The sequence below is a fragment of the Globicephala melas genome, chromosome 13, assembly GCF_963455315.2.
Source record: "Globicephala melas chromosome 13, mGloMel1.2, whole genome shotgun sequence".
Lineage (NCBI taxonomy): Eukaryota > Metazoa > Chordata > Mammalia > Artiodactyla > Delphinidae > Globicephala > Globicephala melas.
In genome coordinates, this window is record NC_083326.1 from 3659192 (window position 1) to 3685503 (window position 26312).

Genomic DNA, 26312 nt, shown 5'->3' on the forward strand with positions numbered 1-26312 from the left:
TAACAATTGTAAATATTTATGCACCCAACATAGGAGCACCTCAATACATAAGGCAAATACTAACAGCCATAAAAGCAGAAATCAACAGTAACACATTCATAGTAGGGGACTTTAACACCCCACTTTCACCCATGGACAGATCATCCAAAATGAAAATAAATAAGGAAACACAAGCTTTAAATGACACATTAAACAAGATGGACTTAACTTGATATTTATAGGCCACTCCATCCAAAAACAACAGAATACACATTTTTCTCAAGTGCTCATGGAACACTCTCCAGGAGAGATCATATCTTGGGTCACAAATCAAGCCTTGGTAAATTTAAGAAAACTGAAATTGTATCAAGTATCTTTTCCAACCACAACACCATGAGACTAGATATCAATTACAGGAAAAGATCTGTAAAATATACAAACACATGGAGGCTAAACAATACACTACTTAATAATGAAGTGATCACTGAAGAAATCAAAGGGGAAATAAAAAAATACCTAGAAACAAATGACAATGGAGACACAATGACCCAAAATCTATGGGATGCAGCAAAAGCAATTCTAAGGGGGAAGTTTATAGCAACACAAGCCCACCTTAAGAAGCAGGAAACATCTCGAATAAACAATCTAACCTTGCACCTCAAGCAATTAGAGAAAGAAGAACATAAAAACCCCAAAGCTAGCAGAAGGAAAGAAATCATAAAAATCAGATCAGAAATAAATGAAAAAGAAATGAAGGAAACAATAGCAAAGATCAATAAAACTGAAAGCTGGTTCTTTGAGAAGATAAACAAAATAGATAAACCACTAGCCAGACTCATCAAGAAAAAAAGGGAGAAGACTCAAATCAATAGAATTAGAAATGAAAAAGGAGAAGTAACAACTGACACTGCAGAAATAAAAAAGATCATGAGAGATTACTACAAGCAACTCTATGCCAATAAAATGGACAACCTGGAAGAAATGGACAAATTCTTAGAAATGCACAGCCTGCCAAGACTGAATCAGGAAGAAATAGACAATATGAACAGACCAATCACAAGCACTGAAATTGAAACTGTGATTAAAAATCTTCCAACAAACAAAAGCCCAGGACCAGATGGCTTCACAGGCGAATTCTATCAAACATTTAGAGAAGAGCTAACACCTATCCTTCTCAAACTCTTCCAAAATATAGCAGAGGGAGGAACACTCCCAAATTCCTTCTACGAGGCCACCATCACCTTGCTACCAAAACCAGACAAAGATGTCACAAAGAAAGAAAACTACAGGCCAATATCACTGATGAACATAGATGCAAAAATCCTCAACAAAATACTAGCAAACAGAATCCAACAGCACATTAAAAGGATCATACACCATGATCAAGTGGGGTTTATTCCAGGAATGCAAGGGTTCTTCAATATACGCAAATCTATCAATGTGATAAACCATATTAACAAATTGAAGGAGAAAAACCATATGATCATCTCAATAGATGCAGAGAAAGCTTTTGACAAAATTCAACACCCATTCATGATAAAAACCCTGCAGAAAGTAGGCATAGAGGGAACTTTCCTCAACATAATAAAGGCCATACATGACAAGCCCACAGCCAACATCGTCCTCAATGGTGAAAAACTGAAAGCATTTCCACTAAGATCAGGAACAAGACAAGGTTGCCCACCCTCACCACTCTTATTCAACATAGTTTTGGAGTTTTAGTCACAGCAATCAGAGAAGAAAAGGAAATAAAAGGAATCCAAATCGGAAAAGAAGTAAAGCTGTCACTGTTTGCTGATGACATGATACTATACATAGAGAATCCTAAAGATGCTACCAGAAAACTACTAGAGCTAATCAATGAATTTGGTAAAGTAGCAGGATATAAAATTAATGCACAGAAATCTCTGGCATTCCTATATACCAATGATGAAAAATCTGAAAGTGAAATCAAGAAAACACTCCCATTTACCACTGCAACAAAAAGAATTAAATATCTAGGAATAAACCTACCTAAGGAGACAAAAGACCTGTATGCAGAAAATTATAAGACACTGATGAAAGAAATTAAAGATGAAACAGATGGAGAGATATACCATATTCTTGGATTGGAAGAATCAACATTGTGAAAATGACTCTAATACCCAAAGCAATCTACAGATTCAATGCGATCCCTATCAAATTACCACTGGCATTTTTCACAGAACTAGAACAAAAAATTTCACAATTTGTATGGAAACACAAAAGACCCTGAATAGCCAGAGCAATCTTGAGAACGAAAAACGGAGCTGGAGGAATCAGGCTCCCTGACTTCAGACTATACTACAAAGCTACAGTAATCAAGACAGTATGGTACTGGCACAAAAACAGAAAGATCAGTGGAACAGGATAGAAAGTCCAGAGATAAACCCACGCATATATGGACACCTTATATTTGATAAAGGAGGCTTGCCACAACTAGAGAGAGCCCTCGCACAGAAACAAAGACCCAACCCAGCCAAAAATAAATATAAATAAATAAATAAATTTGGGGGAAAAAAAAAAGACATTTGTAAAAACTTTACCACAAAGAAAATTCTAGGCCCAAATGTCTTCACTAGGAAATGCTACCAAATATTTGAGGATTCATGATACCACTACTTCCCGCTCCCTATATAAGGCCAGCATTACTCTGATACTAAAAACAGACAAAGACAAAACAAGAAAACAACAGACCACTATCTCTCATGAACTTTAGCAAAACAAACCCAACAATAAATATAAAAGATAACAAATCATGACCAAGTGGGATCCATCTCCAGAATGAAAGGTTGTTTAATATTTGAAAGTCAATCAATGCAAATCATCATGTCAACAGACTAGTCAGTTCAAGACAGCAGGACAAAGATATAAAAGGCATCCAGATTAAAAAGGACAAAGTAAGACTGTCTTTATTCCTAAAATATTACTGCCTGTACAGAATATCCTATGTTCTATAACAATGCTATTCGAACTACAAGACGCATTTAGTAAGGTTTCAAGATAGAACATACAAAAATCAACTATATTTCTATATAATACAACTAAAAATATAAAAAACAATACCACATGAGAAATATGAAACAATGGGATAAATCTGACATAAAGCATACAAGACCTATATACTGAAAACCACCAAACATACTGAAACCTAATTAACTAAATAGATATATATCATGTTCATGGATCAGAAGACTAAATATTGTGAACTCACCCTTAACTTATCTATAGATTCAACATTATACAAATCAAAAACCCAGATTTGTTTTCTAATTGACAAGCTGATTCTAAAATATGCAATGAAATGCAAAATATGTACAATTGTCAAAATAATTTTGAAAAAGAATGAAGTTAGAAGTCCCACATTACCCTGATTTCCAGACAGTGCAGTACTGACATAAATATAGACAAATCAATGGAACAAAGTTCAGAGATAAATCCACATATATATGGCCGACTGATTTTTGAAAAGAAGGTGCAAAGGCAATTCAATGGGGAAAATACAATCTTTTCACCAATGTGGCAGAACAACTCCATGACTGTTTGCCAAAAACAAAAATGAAGCTAAAACCCTGCTTCTTATCTCACACCATATACAAAAATTAACTTGAAGTAGATAACAGATCTAAGTATAAAATTAAACTACAGAACTTCTAAAGCAAGCAAGGAGAAAATTTTTCTGACCTTAGGTTAGGAAAAAATGTCTTAATATGATATCAAAAGCACAGTACATAAAAGAAAGCCTTGATAAACTGGCCTTAATCCAAGAACTTTTTCTCTTTGAAAGACACTATTAAGAGACTGAAAAGAGGAAATGGCAGAAAACATTAGCAAACTACAGATCTGATAACGGACTTACATCCATAATATATAAAGAACTATCAAAACTCAGTAATATGAAAAACAAACAACCCAGCTGAAAAATGGGCAAAAGTTTAAGCAGTCACTTCACCAAAGATGACACACAGATGGCAAATAAACACACAAGAAGATGCTCAATACAGTCATAACGGAAATGCAAATTAAATCCACAATGGGGTACCACCATATACCACTAGACTGTCTAAAATTTAAAAAACTAACCATACCAAACGTTGATGAGAATGTGGAGCAACTGGAACTCTCATATACTGCTAGTGGGAATATAAAAGAGTACAACCACTTTGGAAAACAGTTTGGTAATTTATTAAAAAATTAAGCATACACCTAGTATGTGACCAGGGATTCCACTCGTAAGTACCTACCCCAGGTAAATTAAAACATCAGTCCACACAGAGACCTGGACATGAATGTTCTTAGCAGCTTTATTTGCAAGAACCCCAAACCAGAAGGAACGCATAAACAAGTGAATTGATAAACTGTGGGATATCTGTACAATGGAATGCTATTCAGGAATAAAAATGAAAAAACTATTGGTACATGCAGCAACGTGGACAAATCTCAAAGCAAGCATACTGAATAAAAATAAGCTAGACAAAGGAAGCAGACACTTTATGATTCTATTCATACAAAATTCTAGAAAATCCAAAACAATCTGTAGCAGCAGAAAGCATACCAGTGTTTGACTGAGGATACAGTGAAAGAAAGAGATTAGGAAGATACATGAGAAAACTTTAGGTAGGACAGATATATTCATTATCTTATTATAATGATATTACAGGTGTATACTGGGTCAAAATGTACCAAACTGTACACTTTAAATATGGGCAGTTCTTATATCTCGATAAAACTGATAAAAACAAATAAGGAAAAATGCTACCTTCATTAGAATATGTAATACTTTAAATATGTATTTTCCCTAATTATATGAAAAACATAATTCCAATCAAAATCCAAACAGGATTTCTTTGTGTAATTTAAGGATGCTTTTATTCAAGTGAATATGGCAAACTGTAATAAGTCAAGAAAATTCTGAAACATAGGCCTAAGAGATATTAATGAATAACAGAAATCCAATAATTAAAATAGTTTTGTACTGGCCAATACTTTGATCAATGGCACAAATACCAGTTCAGAAATGACACTTGAGTACAAAAAATGTTTTAAATGATGGAGGCAGTGTCTTAAGCTCATGGGAGAGATTACTCATTAAGTGTTGGTGAGATTACTGACCAACCTTCAGGTGGAAGGGTGGAGTAATGGGATCACCTATTCGCTACCCTAAAGTTTCTCCCCTATCCCCAATTTTTTCACATAGTTCCATTCTTTACCTTCATAGCGCTTAACACAATATGCAGTTCTTTACTGTCTCCCACTCTGGAAGTGCTCTGTTTACCATTTTAGATCTAGTATCTGACACACAGCCAGTATTTAATAAGTATTATATTGAATGAATTCGTGAAGGAATGAATGATGGAATAAAGAACGGCATGAATGGAAGGGGAAAAAAAATGAAATCTTAAAAGTACCTGACAAAAAAACAAGTGAATGCTCATATAAAATCTCTGGGACTTTCTAAAACACATTAAAGACAGAAAAACCAAAATGAAGAGACAGACTTGATGGAATAAAAATTTAAAGTTTCTGAATGAGAAAAATGTCACAATACAATCAGAAGGCAAACTGGGAAAATATATTTAGCACATGTAAACATAGAAATTAATATCCTCAGTATATAATGAGCATTTATAAGTCAGTAAGACAAAGATGAACCACAAAGGAAAAAAAACATTAAGTGACAATTCATAAAAAGTATTATAACAACCAATATAAGGATGAAGATAATAATTGATAATTATTGATAACGTGATAATTCTTACAATAAATAAAAATCAAAACAATAAGACATCTTTTCAACTAGAAAACTAGTAAAGGCATTTTAAAAATAAGATTTAATATGATAAGCTTGGTAAGAAGACTGAGAAGTGGGCTTCCAATACACTACTGGCAGGAGAGTGAAATGACAACTAGGAGCGTAAAATCGTTTACTCCTCCTGGGAGGCATCTTGGTAATAAATAGTAAAAGTCTTAAAATTATATATTCTCTTTTATTCAGCATTTCAATTTCTAAGAGCTTAAGGGAAAAAACCCTGTCTAAACGAGCAAACAAAAGCTTCAAAAATGTTCATATCACAAGGTAAAACAGAAGGAGTGGCAACCATGTAGGCTATAATATTGGGTTGGCCAAAAAGTTCGTTTGGGTTTTTCCATAAGATCTTATGGAACTTTTTGGCCAACCCAAGAGGAAAGAAAACAAACAAGCAAACAAACCAAAAAAACCGCTTAAATGATTAGTAATGTACCCACAGTGGAACATCAAGTATCTAGGAAACATACCCTAAAATATTAATGGGCAAAGGGACATGACATATGCAACTTAATTCTCAAATGGTTCAAAAGGTTTCTGAAAATAGTAATCTCTTTCTCTCTATATACACACATGCACACACCAAAAATACCTACACATTAAAAGGGAATGTGACAAAACAAATATGGCAGAATGTTAACAACTAACACATTGTGCTACTGTGCAACTTCTTGCTAAGTTTGAAATTATTTCAAAGTAAGTTAAAAAGTAAAAGTTTACAGAGAGAAAAGTCCCATCACTCTTCATTGTCTCATTCCTCTCTACAGTAATACTCTTTTCAAACTGAAAAAAATGCTGAAGTATCTTTAAAGATCTAGGATATTTTTCACGCTACAGAGTGAAAATCATGATGTATATACACATCATTATGCAAAGAGTGATTTCAATCTTTTTAATACATCAATAACAAAATCATCACCATAGGGTGGGATGTTGATGATTTTATTTTAATCTTTTCATTAACTGTATTTCCTAAATGTTAATAGGGGTGCATGGATGATATAAGCAATTTTTTTAAACAGTGTTACAGGAAAAAAAGGGTACCTCATTTACTAATAATTAGTTTATATCATTTTCCTTAATTCTGACATATGCAATATGACATGAGAGATAATACTTAAGAGTTTGGGCTCCAGAGTCAGAAAAACCTGAAAGTGAATTCTAGTTTTAAACTTAACAGCTGCATAACACAACTCTATCTACCCTACCACTTGCTCTGCGGTTTTACACAGACCTGGTTGCTCTTCAAGAAGTTCTAGGTAAGCAAAATGACATCACTAAGTGGATTTTACCCTTTCCTATGGACAATGAAATATGATCATGAAAAGCAAAAATAAAAGGAAACTACTCACCCTCTTGTCCCCAACACAAAGAATATTATAAAGATAAAAGGGCCACTAACTACAGTTTAGAAATAAGATTAAGTAGAATTATTATGTTGGGATACACTTACCCATCTAAAATTAGACTTTCATAGGCAGCTTTTTTGTCACACACAGGACAAATCCAGGTGGGCTTCTTCTCATTCATTTGCAGATAAAGGGCAGCATCAAAGCACTGTAGATGTGTACAAGTCACTGCACGGCATGGGATTGTCAGCCTCATTTTTCCTAACTATAGGACAGGGAAGACAACATGGGAAATCATTTCAGAAAAGAGAACAAAGCCTCAAAAGTCATAAAAATGTGAAGAAGTCATACGAGACTAACAAAATGAAAAAGAAACTAAAACCAGTATTTATTTCCATCAAGATTGCTATATATTTTATTTGTATTCACTGAAGGACTTATAATTTTTAAAAGACCATCTCACTTTCTGAAAGTAGGTAAAACTTGTAAATTCACAGGTAGGAAAAGATATATATACAATGAAAACATGTCTCTTTCTCATCTCTTCCCCTATTTAGAGAGAACCACTGTTATCCATCTCTTGCATGTCCTTTCACAGATGTTCTATGCATAATCAAATGTGTATTTTAAAAAACATATTCCCAGATACGGTGGTGTGCAATTCACACAATTCTGTACTTACATTTAAACTGTCTCCAATCTCATCACGACAAATAATACTGCAATAAATAGCTATGGGATAAATTCCTAAAAGTAAACTTTTTGAGTCAAAGAAAAAGTGTATGATTTTTGTCACAATGACAAACTATCTTCCACAGAGGTTACCTACTGATTTACACATATACATGTATTAATGTGCTTGGTTCCCCTTGACCTTGTCAATATAGCGCTATTGAATCCTTTGACCGCTGCCAATCTGATAGGTGAAAAGTACCCCATTGTAGTTTTGGAATACACTTCTCTTATTATAAGTGAAGTTGAACTGCTGCTGCTGCTTTTTTTTTTTTTTTTTTTTTTACTTCTAAGGGTCATTTGTGTTTCCAAGAACTGTCTATTAATAACCTTTTCTCATTTTCCACTTGGTTATTTATCTTTGGTTACCTATATTAATCAGCCTCATGTATGTGATATGAATTGCAAATACATTTTTATATACTTTTTTTCACTTTTGTATAAGCGCATACGTTGATGTTTCAATATACTCTTATAACCTAGTACTCTGTTCAATTCTTATTCCAGTTGGTAGAGGAATACCAACATCAAGACATATACAGCATCCAGATTAGATCAGATCAAGTTTTTCTGTAGAGCCTTTTGAATCTCCCTGTATACTCCCTTTATAGAAAAGATCTCAGTTTATAACCAGCTCTCTTGTTCTGATAGAAAATCTGTTTCTCCGACTACACTCTAAGCCCCACAAGGTCTATGTCACTGTTCACCAGTGTAATCCAAGTGTCACAACACAGTACCAAGCACGCAGCCTATGCTCAGTATTTGTCAGCCAGATGGTAGAATGAATGGAGAAAGTGGGTAAGGGTCAAAGAGAAAGAAAAGGAAGAAGGAAAGACTTCTTTATTTGCACTATAAAGTCTAGAAGAAGTCACAGCTAAACTATAACACTGTTAACTCTGCCTGAGGGGTAGGATTTTTAGAATTTTCCTTTTTTTTTTTTCTTTTGGTTTATCTGTAATTTCTTTCTGCTAAAATGAACATTTGGTTATTTTATAATTTAAAAAGAAAATAATTATCCAACTCATCATTATAGCAGTAACTAATGCTTATATAGTTGTACCTACATGTTAAGGTATCATGTTGAATACTTTACATTAATCTTCGTGACACTTTACATTTTAACCTAACAACTACACTATACAGTTGATATATATTATCATCCCCATTTTATAATGAGGAAATAGGCAAAAAGAAGCTAACTAAATTGACTAACATTACAAAGTTAGAAAGTGGCAGAGTCAATATTTGAATACAGATGCTCTAACTCCAGAGTCCATACTACCTCTAAGTGTCTAGGATTCTAAAAGAGATTTTGGAAGTTACAGTGATTCATGCAAGTATGCAGCACAATTTAACTATTTAAGATGGAAAAAAACTGAGAAAAGAATGTGAGGCAATTTCTCTTCTATGATATTTCCCTCTATATTTTCCCTTCCTTTAATAACAAATTATCCCTTAAGTAATGTAGAACCTTACAGCATGCTAAAGACGTTTATGTAAATTTCATACAATTCTCATAACAACCCCATGACTCCAAAAGGACTAGTATCTATATATTTACTTCTGAAATGAAGATGCTGAGGCTACAAGAGGCTAAAAACAATACAATCACTAAGATGCAGTTGCTAGAGCTATAACACAAATCCAAGTATTTTTCAATTTCATAAAGACGTTCCTAGTTTTACATTATACATGGTGGTAGTTTTTGGTTTTACTTATCTACCATTTCCTACTTTGCTCAGAGTTTTTGTTCTATAGGAATGGATGTTGACTAAATATCTATTTAGCACCTAATGAGATGATCAGAGAATTTTTCTTTTCAATTATTATTATAGATAATTTCAACAGATTTTCTGATATAAAACTATACTTGCATTCCTAAGAGGCATCCCTTTGTTATCACATATTATCCTTGAAAAAGAGTACTGGATTCTACTGGCTAGTGTTTTATTTAGGAATTTTCCATCATTGTTTTTTTACATAATCCATGTTTGTAAACAACCCAAATAATCACTAAAAACAGGTGAAAAAAATAAGCTGTACCATACCAATTCAACAAAATACCTAGAGTGGTTAAAATTAGATCTAGACATATTAATATATTTAAGATATACCATTAATTTAAAGACAGTAAACCACTGAACAGTATATATAGCACAATACAGTTTTTTCCAATAAACATACATATGATTATAAACAGAGTTAAATCTAGAAAGAAAGATATCATATTATTTAAAATGTTACTTCTGAATAGGTTTTAGTAATTTAAAATTTTCTCTTTTGTTTATTTGAACAACTGTATAATAAAGTAGGCATTATTTGTCAATTTTTTGGATTTGTTTCTTTAAAATAATGTTCTATCTAACTCAACCTACTACGGTTTTTTTAGGCAACCAGATCTCAAACTTTTGGCTTCAGAATCCCTTTACACTCTTCAAAATTGAGAACCTCCAAGAGCTTATATGTATGTAAGTTGTATTTACCAATATTTATTGTATTAGAAATTAAGAGACATTTTTAAAACACAAGAATACACAAGTACACATTCCATCAGCCATCAGAGTAATGACATCAGCCCCTGTCAGGTAACCCCTATCAAATATCACTGTCTACTCATGACAGAATGAGAGCAAGAAAGGGACAAACTGTGTCCTAGTATTATAATAAATAGTTTTGACTTTTTGGACCTCTTCAAAGAGTCTCAGGGATCCCCAGGTACCCTTGGGCCACAATTTGCAATCTGCTGCTTTTTCCTTTTTCTTCCTCTTCTATGCCATTCTCATCTCTCCTGTAACTGCTTTAGAATTTCCACAGCATAAAGAAACAAAAACATTCAGGACTACAAAAGTTGCTGATCCTAAATTTAATGCTACTCTAGTGTCTTACAAGAGCTAATGAACATTTCCCAAGTTAAAAAAGCATTTATTACTAACTGGCAAAATCTGACCATTTCCTAACGATTTCCTAATACTGATTATGTAATGTTAATAAAAAAAGATTTGAATGTGCTGAATTCTATTTAGTCAGATGATGGCACTGTTTTGAAATGTATTGATTTTATGAATAAAATGGTATCTAACACCGTAATGCAGCTTTTTTATTAATCAAATATTAAGCAGGTAGTATCCAAATTGATTTTTACTTCATTATAGACTAATTAGTATCTGTCTAAAGAAAGAGTAGGTATAAGCAAAAATGGCTCAAATCAGTGGTTCCAAACTATTTGTAGAAGCGGTACCTTTTTTTAAAAAATCTTGAGTCAGAATCAAACAAGACATAAAATCAAACCTGTTTTTCTTTTCTATCCTGGGGCACCCACCTAGCCTACCTCTGCAGGACAGTCCAAAATTCACTAGCTAATATCACTAAGATGGAACTCCTATGTAAAATTCAGATACTGTGTTCAAAAATTTAATTATACACACTCAATCAGATCCCTCTTTAACAGCTGTTGTAAAATTACCTTCCTTAGGTCCTAACGACAGAGGTTTTGAACTGTGCTCTCACTATCCAGATTCATGTCTACTTCAAATCACTTTACAAACCATACTGTGAAATAGAACATTTCTTCCACAACCTTAAGCTATCATTTTCTCTCATTTTTGCCTAATTAACTCATGGTTCACCACTTATCCTTCCAAACGCCTATGATCCTTTTTTTCTTCACCGTTTCCCATCACCACCCCAGATCCTGTGTTATTTCCACAGTCAGCTGGATACACTCCCTCCATTCTGCTATCTTCAACTGATACTAGTATTATCTCTGCCTCTAAAACTACTTTCATCATCTAACTTCTGTCATCTCTGTTAAATTTGATCAAAACACCTGTTTGGTTTTCTGATAACATAGATCACATCCTATAGTTAGCAACCCAATGTGAGGTTAACACTAGTATAGTCTGAAGAGTACCATTCACTCTTTTCTTAGAAAGTGCTCTGAAAAAATCAGGTAGGATGAATACTGAGGAAAGCTCAAAAGATAGTCTCAGAAACAGATCTGTTTTCACTTGTAAGCAGAGAAAGAAAACATTTAATGAACTTAAAACAGAATCTTGTTACTTCATTTCTTCAAATCATTGAAATGTTAGTTTTCTTAAAACTGTCAGTTTTATTAAAATTGACACATGTGAAAGGAACTATTCCCTATTCTTATATAGAAGAAATCCTGACGATGCCAATATACCACTTTCACTATTTTGAATGTCCAAGAATCCAATAGTTTGGTTATTGTTTTGTTTTGGTTGTTGTCATGTAGAACAGCACAGTGTTTGAAGGAAAAAATGGAAAAAAAAATTAAAAACCAGTTCCAAGACAGTAAGACTTACAGAAAATGGAACTGTGCAAACTGTACAACTCCTTAGGTAAATTGTGTAGAAGCGCTTTCTTCCTGATAGAATAGTCTGACATACTAAAACAAAAAGGTGACGTGAGTTCCCTTCCCAAATAGTGGTTGTGCTTAGAATATAGCCGGCAATGAACATTTGCTGAATATACTAGAGTTAAATCATAAGAAACTTCCAATATCCAAATTGTTTTTGATGAACAAAATGGCAATTTCATGTGTTCCAATTTAATATCAATCTTAACATGAGAAGGAGGAAAAGGTACTGTGAAGAAATGAACTCAAATGAACTCATGCCCAGCTTGTGAGTAGAGGAGGTCCCAAGCCCCTCTAGGGCCCCTGCCACCACCTCAGGGCATTAATGTCCTCCTGCAGACCTTCCCTGTGTTTCATAAACACACGTTTCCGATTTCGAAGCAATCCCAATTTCATGTTAAGTCTATCCCTTTCCAATAAAGGTAAGTTAAAGTTAATGATAATAGATAATAAAGCTTTAGAAAGAAAGATATCTGCTTTCCCAAATAGAGAGGTAGACTTATAATCAGGATATTTATATTTTTGGTCCAATGTGGCAATATGGTACACTGTCTTATAAGAGAACTGGAATAATGTCAGAAGACCAAAATTTAAATCCTTGTTCTACTACAAACTAACTGTGTGATTTGGGTTAGCCAACCCCTTTCAGTCTCAGGTTCCTCATCTGAAAATGGGAACAATTCCATACAGGCTTGCTAATTAGACAATATAAGGAGCACATAATAGGAACTTAACAAATTATTCCCTTCTCTGACACAATTCTCTTTCCATTTAAAAAACTGTATGTTTCTCACAATGGTAGCTGGTCACCAAATGCCTCCCCCCGGCAACTATATTATAAATTCCTAATTCCATACTTTTCTCATAAAGTTCCTCTCATCTGCAAAGGGTCCCCTCCAAGAGTAGTGATTTTAAAGAAGCCTTCATCCACTATTCCTGACCTCGCCTATCAACTAGCATTTATTAGGTCCTAATAACTTTACTGTTATTTTTCAATACCGTTTATATTGATAAAAGGAGCCAACTCTCTAGATATGTTCAGTATTAGCTGTGGATTATCGATAATTAACTGTGACAGATTATTCTGAACCTAAAACTCTCTTTCCTCTTTGATGCAATATCCCTTTACATCTCTTCTTGCTTAGTCATTGCCTGAAGAATGTTTGCATTCTTTGGAATTATAATGCTTAACCATGAAGATCCCCTAATGGGAAAACGAAAAAAGTTCAAAATTCCATAATATACCATTCATTCACATACTTACTTTTATAGGAAAATTAGTAATTTATAAAAAGTAAGATGCCCCAGAATGTTTTGTTGCTTTACTTACAGGGCACATCAAGGACACCCGAAGGCTAGTGGTAGCAATTTCACTATCAGGATCCGCAGTAAGTTTTTCTTTAACTTTAGGAGGGAAAATCAATAATAAAAACACAGTTTAAAAAATTAATTGTGACATATGAATAGAATTATAGAAATATATATATCATCTTATATAAAGTTTGCCAAACACTTCAAACAGATCAAGAAACTACAAAAACAAAACAAAACAAACAAAATGTTAAGTATTAATGTACTAAAAACACAACCATACTTCCAGTATTAGGTTAAAGAATTACAAACTTACAAACTCTAGATGACATGTTTAATTGAATTTTTAAATTTTCTTTTTAAAAGTAAAATTGCAGGTGAGGAAGAGTTTCAAAGCAGAAAGCTGTTTAAGACTTAAGAACAATACAACAATTAGGAAAGGAACTTGGAAGGCAGCTATCCTCTGAGCTTCAATGCTTTTCTAAAACACATTCATGACTGTTTTAATTTGGGAGTACTGGTAATTTCCAACAATTGTTAAATTTGTAAACAGAAAAGGTAAAATATTCTTATACTTCCTTTAACTACTGAAAACTACTATGGATGTGGGAATGTCTGTGATCTTAATCATCATGTAATGTATACAAGTTATTGTCTATCTATACAAGCTAATGAAGACATACACCACCTTCAGATGCCTAATTCTCAACACCACAATAGCGAGAACAGGACTGTAAGTAGAGACAGTGGAACCTGAGTGGGGTAAAAAAAAACTATGGAAGAGCTTCCATGGCTTTCAGCTCTATGCAGGAAGATCAATACTGTACTGTCTGAAATGAGAAATGGCTTCAGTATAAGAAACAAAATACCATTTCAACAGCCCTACTTGGTTCCCTTTTCAACCTATAGATCCTCTTCTCCTTTCTGGTTCATTCAGTGATATGAACTGGGAGAAAAATATTCTCTTTCTCCCCCAAAAAATGTCCTGTTCAATTAACTTCAATTACTGAACTGAATTATTTACAGTTTGGGTTAAGACTTTTTTTTTCTCTACCTATTATTATACAGTATGAAAGCAAAGTACAAAATAAAACATCTCAGAAGGCAAATATTATTGTTGATGGATATCAACATTTCTTTTGCAAAAAGACCTTTTTTAGTTAGAAGTTTTTAAATGTACATCACACTACACACCGCAGGTTTTGAAGACTTGCATTCCTACTCTCAAGTCAACGTAGGCATCAAAACTGCCATCAACCTGACATTTACCTAAATAACTTATGAAAAGGTGAAAAATCAGATTAGCTGAGATTTAAAATTAATCCTCTTGGGAGTCATTTCTAAGAGAAGGGCTTTTCAATTCATAGGGCTCCATTCTTAGAGTATTTTTAATTCATAATTCATTTTAGGTTTCTAATAATTGTTCCCAAATTGTTCCTGTATGGAGATATATGTGAAGCTTTTTAAATTTCCATTTAAAGCATCTCATATGCTCAGTCTTACAAACATTACTTACTTAGTGCTCTGGAATGATCAGGGTTTCTAATACCTTTCATTTTTAATCTCTGTAATAACATGGCTGATGTGAGCTGTCGTACAAGATATACAGACATGGAGTAATTCTACAAAGAAAGATAATCTGTATTAAAGATGAGAGATAATAGTCTACTTACATAAAACACTTGTCTAAGAAGCTCTGGTTTCTAAAAATAACATTCAAAATAACTTCCACAGGACAGTCAATGACTGGGAAGGGAACAAAATCAACTCAGCTACTTTAGGGAAGATGAACACTTCATCATCTCAGTGACTGAGATATTTCTCAATCACTTATAACTTTAAAACATCTATGTGAAAGATAAAATGGCTCAGATCAGTGGTTTTCAAACTGTGTTTCTAACTTAGCAAAACTGGTGCTTTAGGGGCCACCATGGTATAAATGAAAATGCACTCTCCCATGCCCACTTCTAACTAGAATTTTCTGTTTTTATGTAATGGGGCTCTCATAATATATTCATTGAAAAATGAGATCCACTGCAGAAACAAAGTTCAAACACCTGTGGTCTAAATTAACACTTCGCATACAGAGTTCCACAGTTCTAATTCTGGCAGACACTTGCTACATGGCCTTAGGCAAATCACTCATATGAACCCAAAATCAGCTTTCTTTTGAGAAAAAAATTTGACAATTAATTCCTGTTCCCAAACGGGCATTTTACTAGGGAAGGGGAAGCTACTACAGTATATAAGACACATGAAGAAACTATAAAAATCAAAAAGACAAGGCCAGAAAATAATAGCATCCAATCCCATATTCTGTTAGATCTGGCACAAAGGAACTTTCATTAGCTATTTATAAAGCTACGAAGAGATGATATACAATTTTACCTAAATGCTAAAAACCTACTTTATCATTTCATTACATTCATTCATTCAATCAATTCTACAATAAACAAAATACTTTTAATAGTTGCCAAACCAAATACTTTAAATATCACTTTTAATGTCCTGTAACAGTCCTTGCAAATATCTGAATACCCACTATAGTGTGCAAATTTAAGTCAATTAATCATTATAATTACAAGGAAAGAATATTATTCCCATTATATGACCAAAAAAAACCCACACCTGTCAGGCCTTCAATGTCTGCAATCTTTTACTCAAAAAATCTGTAAGTTCATAATCATTTCAAAAAGATATACTACTCTTCTGTTCAAATTCCTCTCACTAAGCTTTAAAGCATTAATACTTGCTCAGTTAACAATGTCCCTTATATTTGCATATAACACCCATTCTCGAGATTTTATTTATTCTTTATAATAAGCAGGCCTCAGGGAATTAATCAATTTGGCCAAAATCAAACAATTTGCCAACTTGGGACTAAACCAAGATTTCCCAAATCCTTATCCAGTGCTTTACCACTGTACATTCAGTTCACACAAATAAAAAATATTAGGGATCAGTGTCTTATGATAAAAAAGTTAGAGTAAAAATTCAGAAATGAGAGCTCAAGAGAACAATCATTAAAGAGATCCTAATGTCTGTACAGTCAATACAAAAATATTCTTTATATCCAGCTCTGCAATTACCTTGGTGGTAAAACCAAATGATTCTGGCTACAAACATGACTCAACTTCTCCATCCACAAATAGGAATACTATCCTTTATTTCTATGAAACAGCAACATTAAAGCTGATGCTCAGAAGTTAACTGAAATCTCTTGCTATTCTATTATTTCAGTTCTATAAACAAGCAGTTCTAAAATGGAAATCCCTTGTTGTATTAATCAGTATCTCATAATTGACAAAATGCATTTTGAGACTAAGCATCAGCAGAAACCCAGGTTCATCAACCTAAAAATACAGAGGAAGTAATATAAATCTAAGTAAATATTTTCATATGGATGCCCACATGTTATTTGAAGTATCAGCTATTCATATAAAGGCTGGAACAGATTATTTCTAATCACAACATGAGTACATTTAACCAAATGTTAATCTTCTCCAAAGCCTGAGAAAGATTTCTTTGTTCCTCTTCAAAAATTACCCCAAATTCCCAGTTTCTTAAAATACTACTTAAACACAATTGTGATTAACCATTAACTTAAGAAATACTGTAATGATACTTACTTCCTTTCTAAGAAAATAAAGAGATGATACTCAGGAAACCTTAAAGTTTTAACCTTGAAAATCTCTACATCTCTACCCTGAACTGAAAATTACTGCTTTTTGGGGTTACAAACAGAAAACTGAATGAGCTGGAGCTAGTAGCCTAAGAAAAAAACAAAGTAAATCAACACCTAGTGGGAACACTTTCATGCTACCCAGAGAAAAGAATCTTTACCTTTCCAATTTCTGACGCCCAAGAAATGGAAATCTGGTTTGGCACAGCTGAGGATAATCTAACTAAAGATGTAATATTCAAAGGGCGTCCAGGGCGCTTCTGCTCAATCCCATTTTTAGGTGGTGGTGCATAGCCCTATAACCAAGAAAGAAAAATAATTTTAAATTCTCTGTAGAGGAGCAAACATTTTCTCCAAGACGAGCACAGTATCTTGCCTAATTTCAGTCACACTTTAATTACTTTTATTTTATCCTGGAAATCACATAGTCCTCACCCTAAAGTCACCAATCCAAAAGAGGAAAATGACCTTTTAAAAATGTTACAAAATATTTCACAAATCCAGAAAAATACAACAAAAAATCCATGTTCCATTAAAATTAAAGATGCTGAGATCTTGCCATATTGACTATGAATTTTTTTCCTTTTTTTAAACAATAAAGTTGCACCTCTTTACACTGATTCATCTTAGGAGCTCTAATTCATTCAAATACTACGGGCGAGAGAGGGAAAACGAACTCTGGAAATTAAAAAAAAAAGCAAATCAGTGAATTTCAAAGGAATTATTAAAATCTTCTGAGTGATAAAAAAGCTCTCCACTGTCTTCTCTCCGAGTAGAACAGAGACTGCCATCTTTAAAACCAGGTCACGTTAACAAAGAAGAATAACCAATATTTCAATTGGCATTGAATTAGCTTGACGGCTATAATAAAATCGCTACTTATATATTTTTCTATTTTTTCTAGTAATTAAGTGTTTGTTTTAAATAGTAAACAGTCTCACTTTTGATTTCACAGTACATCCAATTCTCAATTACCACAAGACTTTTCAGTTTCTGATTTTCAAAACCAATACATTTTTTAGAAAATTAAAATTTCTTAGCTGCGAAAACATCTACATATTGAAAGGCACACACCATATTTCATTGAATCTAAGATGCCAATGATGTAATTTATGTACCACTGAGAAGGAAAAAACAGTAAGTTAATGATACAACTTAATGTACTTTTTTTCCTGCATACATATCAAGAAAACATAAGCAAAATGAACTGGCTAACATATTCCTTTAGGATATACAGAAGAATCTCTTGAATCGTTTTCTCACTGTCATCAATGCATGTTTTCCACATGATACTCTCCTATATGCCACCAAGAGCTCAAGATAAAAATAATTCTTAAGGGCTTCCCTGGTGGCGCAGTGGTTGAGAGTCCGCCTGCCAAGGCGGGGACACGGGTTCGAGCCCCGGTTCGGGAAGATCCCACATGCCGCGGAGCGGCTGGGCCCGTGAGCCATGGCCGCTGAGCCTGCGCGTCCGGAGCCTGTGCTCCGCAACGGGAGAGGCCACAGCAGTGAGAGGCCCGCGTACCGCAAAAAAAAAAAAAAAAAAACTTCTTAAAATTATATTCTACTCCACAAATATCTCTCAGATTTCCTTGCAAGTCACTGACACCCTTAGACTAACTACAAGTGTTAATGCTGACACACCCTGGATATTAAGAGAACAAAAATTTCAAATAACAGCCAGGATTCACGAACCTTCCTCGAAATGTTCCCAAGTCATTTGTTGACTGAAAAACCGATAAAGGGCAGTTAACCAGTCATGCCATGGGAATAATAACATCAGGGTTGTACAAGTGCAGGCAACAACAATACATTACAGCTGCCACCTGATCATCAGAAACTGTTAAGACACCTCTAGATTTTAAAGATGTCAAAAATATGCACCTTGGTAACAATGAGATACAGTTTTGGTGGCATCACACGGCAGAGCCCAGGAAAACAGTCTTTCACACTAGGGAACACCTTTCGCTGCCTTGTAGGAGGTAGGATAGTAATTTTTTTTTTTTTTTGCGGTATGCGGGCCTCTCACTGTTGTGGCCTCTCCCGTTGTGGAGCACAGGCTCTGGACGCGCAGGCTCAGCAGCCATGGCTCACGGGCCCAGCCGCTCCGCGGCACATGGGATCTTCCCAGACCGGGGCACGAACCCGTGTCCCATGCATCGGCAGGCAGACTCTCAACCACTGCGCCACCAGGGAAGCCCGGATAGTAATTATTAAGTGTGAATTCCCATGATAACGTGTAATCTACAACGTGCAACAAGACTTCGAAAATCATTGAGAACTGTCTGAGCAGAGGAATAGAAGACAAAGAGAAGAACGTAAATAACTTTCGTTACACTATGGAAAAGGGAAATTGTGTGTGCGTGCGTGTGTGTGTGTGTGCGCGCGTGTGTGTGTGTGTGTGTAGAGGAGGATTATGCCCATCTAAAGTTGTTCAAGTGAAATAAAACAAAGAAGCAAACTCATAAGAAAGTCCTCTTATAAAGACTAGGAAATTGGTTCAATGAGCAACACACACAAGAAATATCAACACCAATATCTGGGTAATTGTGAATGAAACCTTTGTTTTGCCTGTTTGGGGCCTGAAAGACTAGTCTGTCTTCTGGTATGTCCACTAGTATGTTAACCAAATAAAAATAATGGCACAGGGTGTGCCAAAATGATAAAAACTCATGAACTAGTTAGACAGTAAACTCTGTAAATTGGAATTTGAGAAACCCAGCAACAATGTTGTTAGTTAATTTGACAGAAGAGAGCAATAGAAGGGAGGAGAATAAACGAGCATATAAGAATGAGGTGTCAGTAAATTCAAAACCAAATATGGTACTAGTATTATTGACCAAAACATTTTAAATCTATTCTCTACCCCCACATGACTAGTTTAATTTCATTGGTAATTCTGAGTTATCTGTATACTTATATTCTCCTCTGACCAACAGTATCACCTCCAGCCAACCATCGGTTACCTGATTATTGAGAACAGGATATACAGTTGACCCTTAAACAACTTGGGGGCTCGGGCACTCACCCACCACACAGTTGAAAATCCAAGTATAACTTACAGTCAGCCCTCTGAATATTCAGTTCCTCTGTACCTGAGGCACATGCAATACTTTAGTATTCACTACTGAAAATAACGCAGTATTTGGACCCGAGCAGTTCAAACCCATGTTGTTCAAGGGTCAACCGTAAAAGCTGAGGCTTCACGTATTTCTAACAATTTTCCATATCTAAAGCAAAAATAAAATTAAGTTCATCTGACAGGAGACCTTTGGAGTAAATCTAAAGCTTTCTAAATAAAGGCTGCTGGAGAGCCATTGAAAGATTTTTTCATCAGTCTCAACCTAACACTTCAATAAAAGATATACCTAAAGAACCTTTTCTGTTCCATGCTCTGACAACATCTCATCTACTTGTAATTCTGACAAAAGATGACAGTGTTGCTCCTTTAACATTTTCCCCTAATTTTCTAATTACCATTACTACTTTAATACTACCAATATATTTACTATTTTACTTTGTATTATAAAAATTTTCAAACATACACAAGAGTAGAAAGAACAGTAAAGTACCCACCAAACCACTTCAATAACCAACATGTTGCCAAACTTGTTTCATTTGCCTCTGGCCCAACCCGAGCCCACCCCAAAATACGTACCCCCCTCCCAAAATACATACCCCACACATACACACATTCATTTTTGCCCAAGTATTTAAATGCAAGTTCTAGACATGCCATTTGACCCATACTTTTATATGCATCTTTAAAAGACCTTAAAAAAAAACAAAACAGTATCACGATCTTAATTTAACCATAACTTAAAAAAATTATCTAATATCTACTTTATATTGCAATTTCTCAACCGCCTCAGAGATGTCTTTTATCTTTTTATTACTGAAACTTTCAAACCTATAGAAAAATAGGGAAAAAAGTATAACAAATTCCCATATACCTATCATCCAATTCAATAATTTACTTATAAGCAGTCTTTACCCCCATCTCAGATTATTATATAAGGTATCCCAGACACATTACTTTATCCATACATAGTTTGGTATATATGATGTCCTTTTACAGTTTGAATCGGAATCCAAACTTGACCCTCACAGTGTGCTCAGTTGTTTCTTAAGTCTCCTTTATTCTATATTAAAGAATAATTTTTATTCTCTCCCACCCCCTGCCTCCAAGTCTACTCCTTTTCCAACGCTGTCGTTGGAGACCCCAGGGCTTCTGACCTGAAGAATGACCTCTTCTTCTGTATTAGACAGACTGCTTCCTCACAGTATGAAAGTATGATACTCCCATGTTTTAAGCTGGTAATTAGTTGTACAGGCTTGACCAAACTCAGGTTCAAATTTTCAGGCACAAAATCTACATAAGGAATGTTATGTTCTTCCTATTGTACCACATCATGAGGCACAGAATGTCTGTTTGCCCCATTTTCAGTGATGTAAAGGTTGATCAGTTCACCTGATGTAGGCCTGATCCTTCCACTATAAAGTTCCGCATCCAGCTTTGACCTAATGGTTTTAGTATCCATTGACGGTGGTTACCAAGATCCATTATATGATTACGGATTACAAAAAAAGTTTTTAAATCCATTCTTCCTTTTGCTTATATTCATTGAAATCTTTCCATAAAGAACTTGACCACAGAAACATTTGTTACTCTGAAATCAATGATTCTCTCCCTTAACCAGTTTTTAGAGTAGTCAGTTGATGTAACCTCCAAAGGTTTATTTTAGCATAATTATAAACTCATTTATATATTTGATAATTTTGAGTCCACTTAAGTATTATTTTTTTAGATGCCAATATTATCCCATCTTAGGCCAAGGGAATCTCTTCAAATTGGTGTGTGTGTGTGTTTCAAAAGAAGAATATATTGACTTTACTTCAGGCCAGATTTACTGTGAGGCAGACCGTCGGTGTAACTAATATATGCAGGAAAAAAATAATATATCAGCAAAAAGAAATCCACAAACTCAGAGAATACACTGAGATAATGGCACTAGTACTAGTAAGTCTCCTGCTGCACCGAGAGGAAATACTTAGGAGATCTTTTTCAGCTGAACTGTAAGCACACATTCTCTCCACTCTTTGGAATCTTTCCAAGAAATACTACCCCATGTCAACCCACCTCCACACCCCAACCTTACAGCTCCACAGGTTTACATAGATTTCTCAAAATCTGTTTAAAAGGAAAAATAATTCAGCCTCTCAAAATAACTCTCCAAGCAAAGAATTTTTCTCTCTTCTACCCTTAAAAGCATGTAATTTTCTCATTTGGCTGTCAGTGTGTATGCTTGCAGTGCTTGAGTAAAAGGTGGAGGTGTGGGGAAGATTCTCAGAGGCAGTTTCACTTTTGTCTGTCCACTCTGCACTTATCGTTCTACAAGTCCTGCTATGAACTGCTTACTGTCATCTCTGTATCAAGGGACTGGAAAAATCAAGGGATAAGGATGTCTTATAAAACTCAGCATCTTGATGTGGGTAAAACAGCACATAAACTGCTTTCATCACTATTTGACCCTTAAGAATCCAGGGACACATTGCTATTATCAAGGTAACACCATTTCTCATTCAGTTTACTCTTTGTTCATCATGGATCCATAATGACTGCATACTACAATAAGGTCATACACATAGACACTTGTTCCCAGACACAAATTCGAATTTATTCAGAGCTCTAATGGGAAATCCCATGACTTACTCCTCCAGGATCTGTTGTATGATAAACCAGGATCATGGGCAAGGACCACATGTCGAATTTCTTTGTGGCCTGTTGATGCTTCTTACAATTGGAACAAAGTCCCTGAAGATCTCCATGGTGGTGAAGAGCTCACTTCTTCTCAGGAAGCAGTACACTCACATGATTCTCATAAATCTGCTTCATGCTAGTAAAGCCTCCATATTACATTATCCCAAACAACAGCAATTGTGGATCAAGGGGAGGTCTCAGCAGGTTTTCATCAGTTGCATGTAAATTTATGTCAACTGTTCCACAGGAGTTCACAGGGCTGAGACGAAAAACCTGGGAAAGACTGGCATCTGGTCTTTGGGATGGTCCTATTAGGGTCAGGCAAGCTCACTCTTGCCCCCATCATCACCCCATTGCCTTCTGTTTGTGAAATCTGTTTTGAAATCCTTTGTCCTAATGCTCACCTTTCTTCACCTCCCTCACAAGTGCTCCTGGAGCCACTGCAGGACTCTGGCTCCAGCGGTGAGTGCAAGACTCATCAGACAAAGGGTGTTTCACGTAGTAGCTGATGTGTTCACAAACAGCCTAGTATAAGTACTCAACGGTTAGGTAGTGCTTTTGGTAAGAAAGCAGCAGTGACTGAGTAACAATGTCCCAGAGGAAGTGCTCAACTGCCTAATTTCTTCCCTCTCAAAAGTCCTGGAAGAATGACAAATTCAGAGCTATCCATAGTGGTGCTGCAGATCTCATAGATGAAAATATTATAGCAAAAATACTGGTCCACCTGGAAAATTGTGTGGAACGTGTGTATACACATCTGTCACTATCATATTTTCTGAAGCAATGCCAGAGTTTAGGTAGAGCCTCACACATTTCAGACACGACCCCCCAGCACTGGCACATATAATACTGGATAGATCTTCAAGGTGGGTCTATAGACAGCAAGAAGATCATCATAATTAGATAGTTCTAAGGAGAATGAGAGAGTTAAATAGCAATAAAAGTCGAAGGTCAAAAGAAATCTTAGCCCATCATCGACAAAGAAAATTGGATATGAAAAGCAATGGAAAATGTGCTATCATTCCAAAACCCCAGGTTTCCTTTGTTACACATCTGGCCACCCAGTGGCATCCTTCAGCTCCAAGTAAGGCTGCTTCTTCCCTTGGTTTAGATCGTTATATGATCCATCCAGATAAAAGACAGCTCCTGAGATCTGTTGTTGCTTATGGCCAGAAACCCAAGAGACAAAATGTCCCACTGGGGTTTGAACATGCACAAGGCCATGTAAGCATTCCTCCCCACCATAACTGCTCAGCCTCTGAAATTTCCCCTTTCATCCCCAGAAAACTCTCTTTCATGATTTCAGCCTCACAGACATCTTTCAGAAAGAGTAGGCAGTCGTGCAGTATTGCTCAAGCCCTATAAAATGCATGAAACACGTTATTTCTCAGGTCTCTAAACCCACAGGCTACGCATGAGAGAAATGAGACTCATGACAACCAAGAAGTCACATCTTTGACTGGCAGGGTTAGCCTTGGCCATTGACCATCTTCACTTTGGGCTTCAACTACAACCACTTGGCCCTGGTACAGCCTGCTCACAGCTGTTGCACATATACTTATTCCAGAGACAAGTCTTGTGCCCAGCAGGGATGCTAAACAGCTGCCCCATCTCTATCTCAACAGTCACATGGTATCTGCTTTACTGAAATGGCAGCTTAACATAATGGTGGAATCACTGTTCTCACAACACTTCTTCAGTTAAGATACATATCCCCTCTGTAGGGCTTGAAAAACAGGCCATGCTCTACTACTATTGTGATTAAGGCTGTACTTCCACACAGCTGTACCAAATTAGTAACTTAGTCCAAACCTCAGTGGAGACAGATACATAGTCCTGTTCAACAATTAATTGTTATATTAAGATCTGACTAACAGGATTTGAAGAGTCTGGAGCTATCTAACAGGTCAGAAGCAGGCTATACACACAGAGAGAGAGAGTGTGTGTGTGTATCTCCCAGGTGCTGAAGCCCATATACTACTTCACTGCTTAAATAGGTTGTCAATCAAGTATCACTGCATCCATCCCCCAAGTGTGCACCATCAAGGCTCAAGCTCAGAATCCTTAATCTCCATGTCCAGTCGCTCTCAGCAGCCTCTAACTTTCATTATCTCATCCATGGCTGAGGCCAGCTCATTCAGACATCCACTACAACATGCTGCCCTACATATGCAGGTCCTGCCCTGCTACTACGCCATTTGATATGATCTGAAGAGTCTTTCACAGCTTCCTCGCTTCCAGGCACAAGATGCTTCAAGCTCATCTTTTCCATCTCCCCCAAACCTGGAATCAGCCACTTCCCCAAGGAGCCATGAATCTCTCTAGTGGAAAACAGTATTTAATGCTGGGACTGTTCATTGGTACTAAGTGATCACTATTTCTAGGCCTTGTTAGTATTTATAAACTTACATACAAAAGCCTGTGAATAAAAAGCAACTTACAGGCAAAGGAAACAGCTTCCCATTTACTTTTATACAGAGACTATTGGGATAGTTATCTTCTTGAGGGCAACTCGTCTCTGCCAGGCAAAGTCTGCATTAAAGAAAAAAAAGAAATACTCTTAAATAGTGTACTCAAACATGCTTATGTATTTACAAATTCAGGACTATATACATATAGTTACAAGTATAAAATTAAAGTAACAAGAAAATTTCAAACTCACCTCAACTGAACTTGGACTGTATAATCTCTCCTACCACCTGGCAAAAAATCCCTGTTGGAAAGAGAAAAAAATTGGGTTAAGAAAACACAACTAGAATTCACAGAAACATTCTCAACAGAAAAAAGCATTATTGGTATTTTTACTCTTAGTCCTTAAAAAATGAACACTACCTTACCAATAGCACAAGGCTTAATTAAAACACTGTAGTTATGAAAGCCCTCATTTGCTTAACATTTAGTCTTGTCTTTATGGCAATTTTAAAGTATTTTCAATTCATGGGAACTTTCGCAATACAATTTTTATTTCAACAGACAACAGACTTGGTTAACAGGAAAAGGAGCATGGTTCTAAAAGCATTTAATAAATTAATTGTTTACTTACAGTGGTTCTGAAGCCTTGGCCGAGCATTCTAATCACTTGCACATTTTGTTTTAATACACAGGCCCACTCATCAGATATTCTTATCGGTTCTGAAGCACAGTCTGAGCATTAGTAGTTTTTACAACTACTCAGGTGATTCTAATAAAGAACTAGGCTAGAGAACTGGTGTCTAAAGCCTCAGAACCTCTATACCACAGCAACTTCATAACTATGTACCCGAATAAGGAAACAGAATCTCTTAAAATTTCTAGAT

General features: G+C 35.4%; 1 protein-coding gene and 1 pseudogene across 9 annotated transcripts in view; both read right to left on the bottom strand.

Moving 5' to 3' along the window:
- PIAS2 (protein inhibitor of activated STAT 2) overlaps positions 1 to 26312 on the bottom strand; it is a 92627-nt gene that overhangs the window by 25813 nt on the left and 40502 nt on the right. For all 9 annotated transcript variants that reach the window (XR_009566539.1, XR_009566540.2, XM_030867852.2 and 6 more), the window contains 6 exons: positions 25679 to 25729; positions 25458 to 25548; positions 17417 to 17551; positions 15090 to 15195; positions 13593 to 13666; positions 7257 to 7417 (listed from right to left, as the gene is read on the bottom strand). Coding sequence is in view for 7 of the 9 variants with exons in the window: in XM_030867852.2 (XP_030723712.2) it covers positions 7257 to 7417; positions 13593 to 13666; positions 15090 to 15195; positions 17417 to 17551; positions 25458 to 25548; positions 25679 to 25729 (618 nt within the window). In the remaining 2 variants the exon portion in view is untranslated. The remainder of the gene's footprint in view (positions 1 to 7256; positions 7418 to 13592; positions 13667 to 15089; positions 15196 to 17416; positions 17552 to 25457; positions 25549 to 25678; positions 25730 to 26312) is intronic.
- On the bottom strand, positions 24447 to 25022 carry LOC132598338 (ubiquitin carboxyl-terminal hydrolase 4-like; annotated as a pseudogene).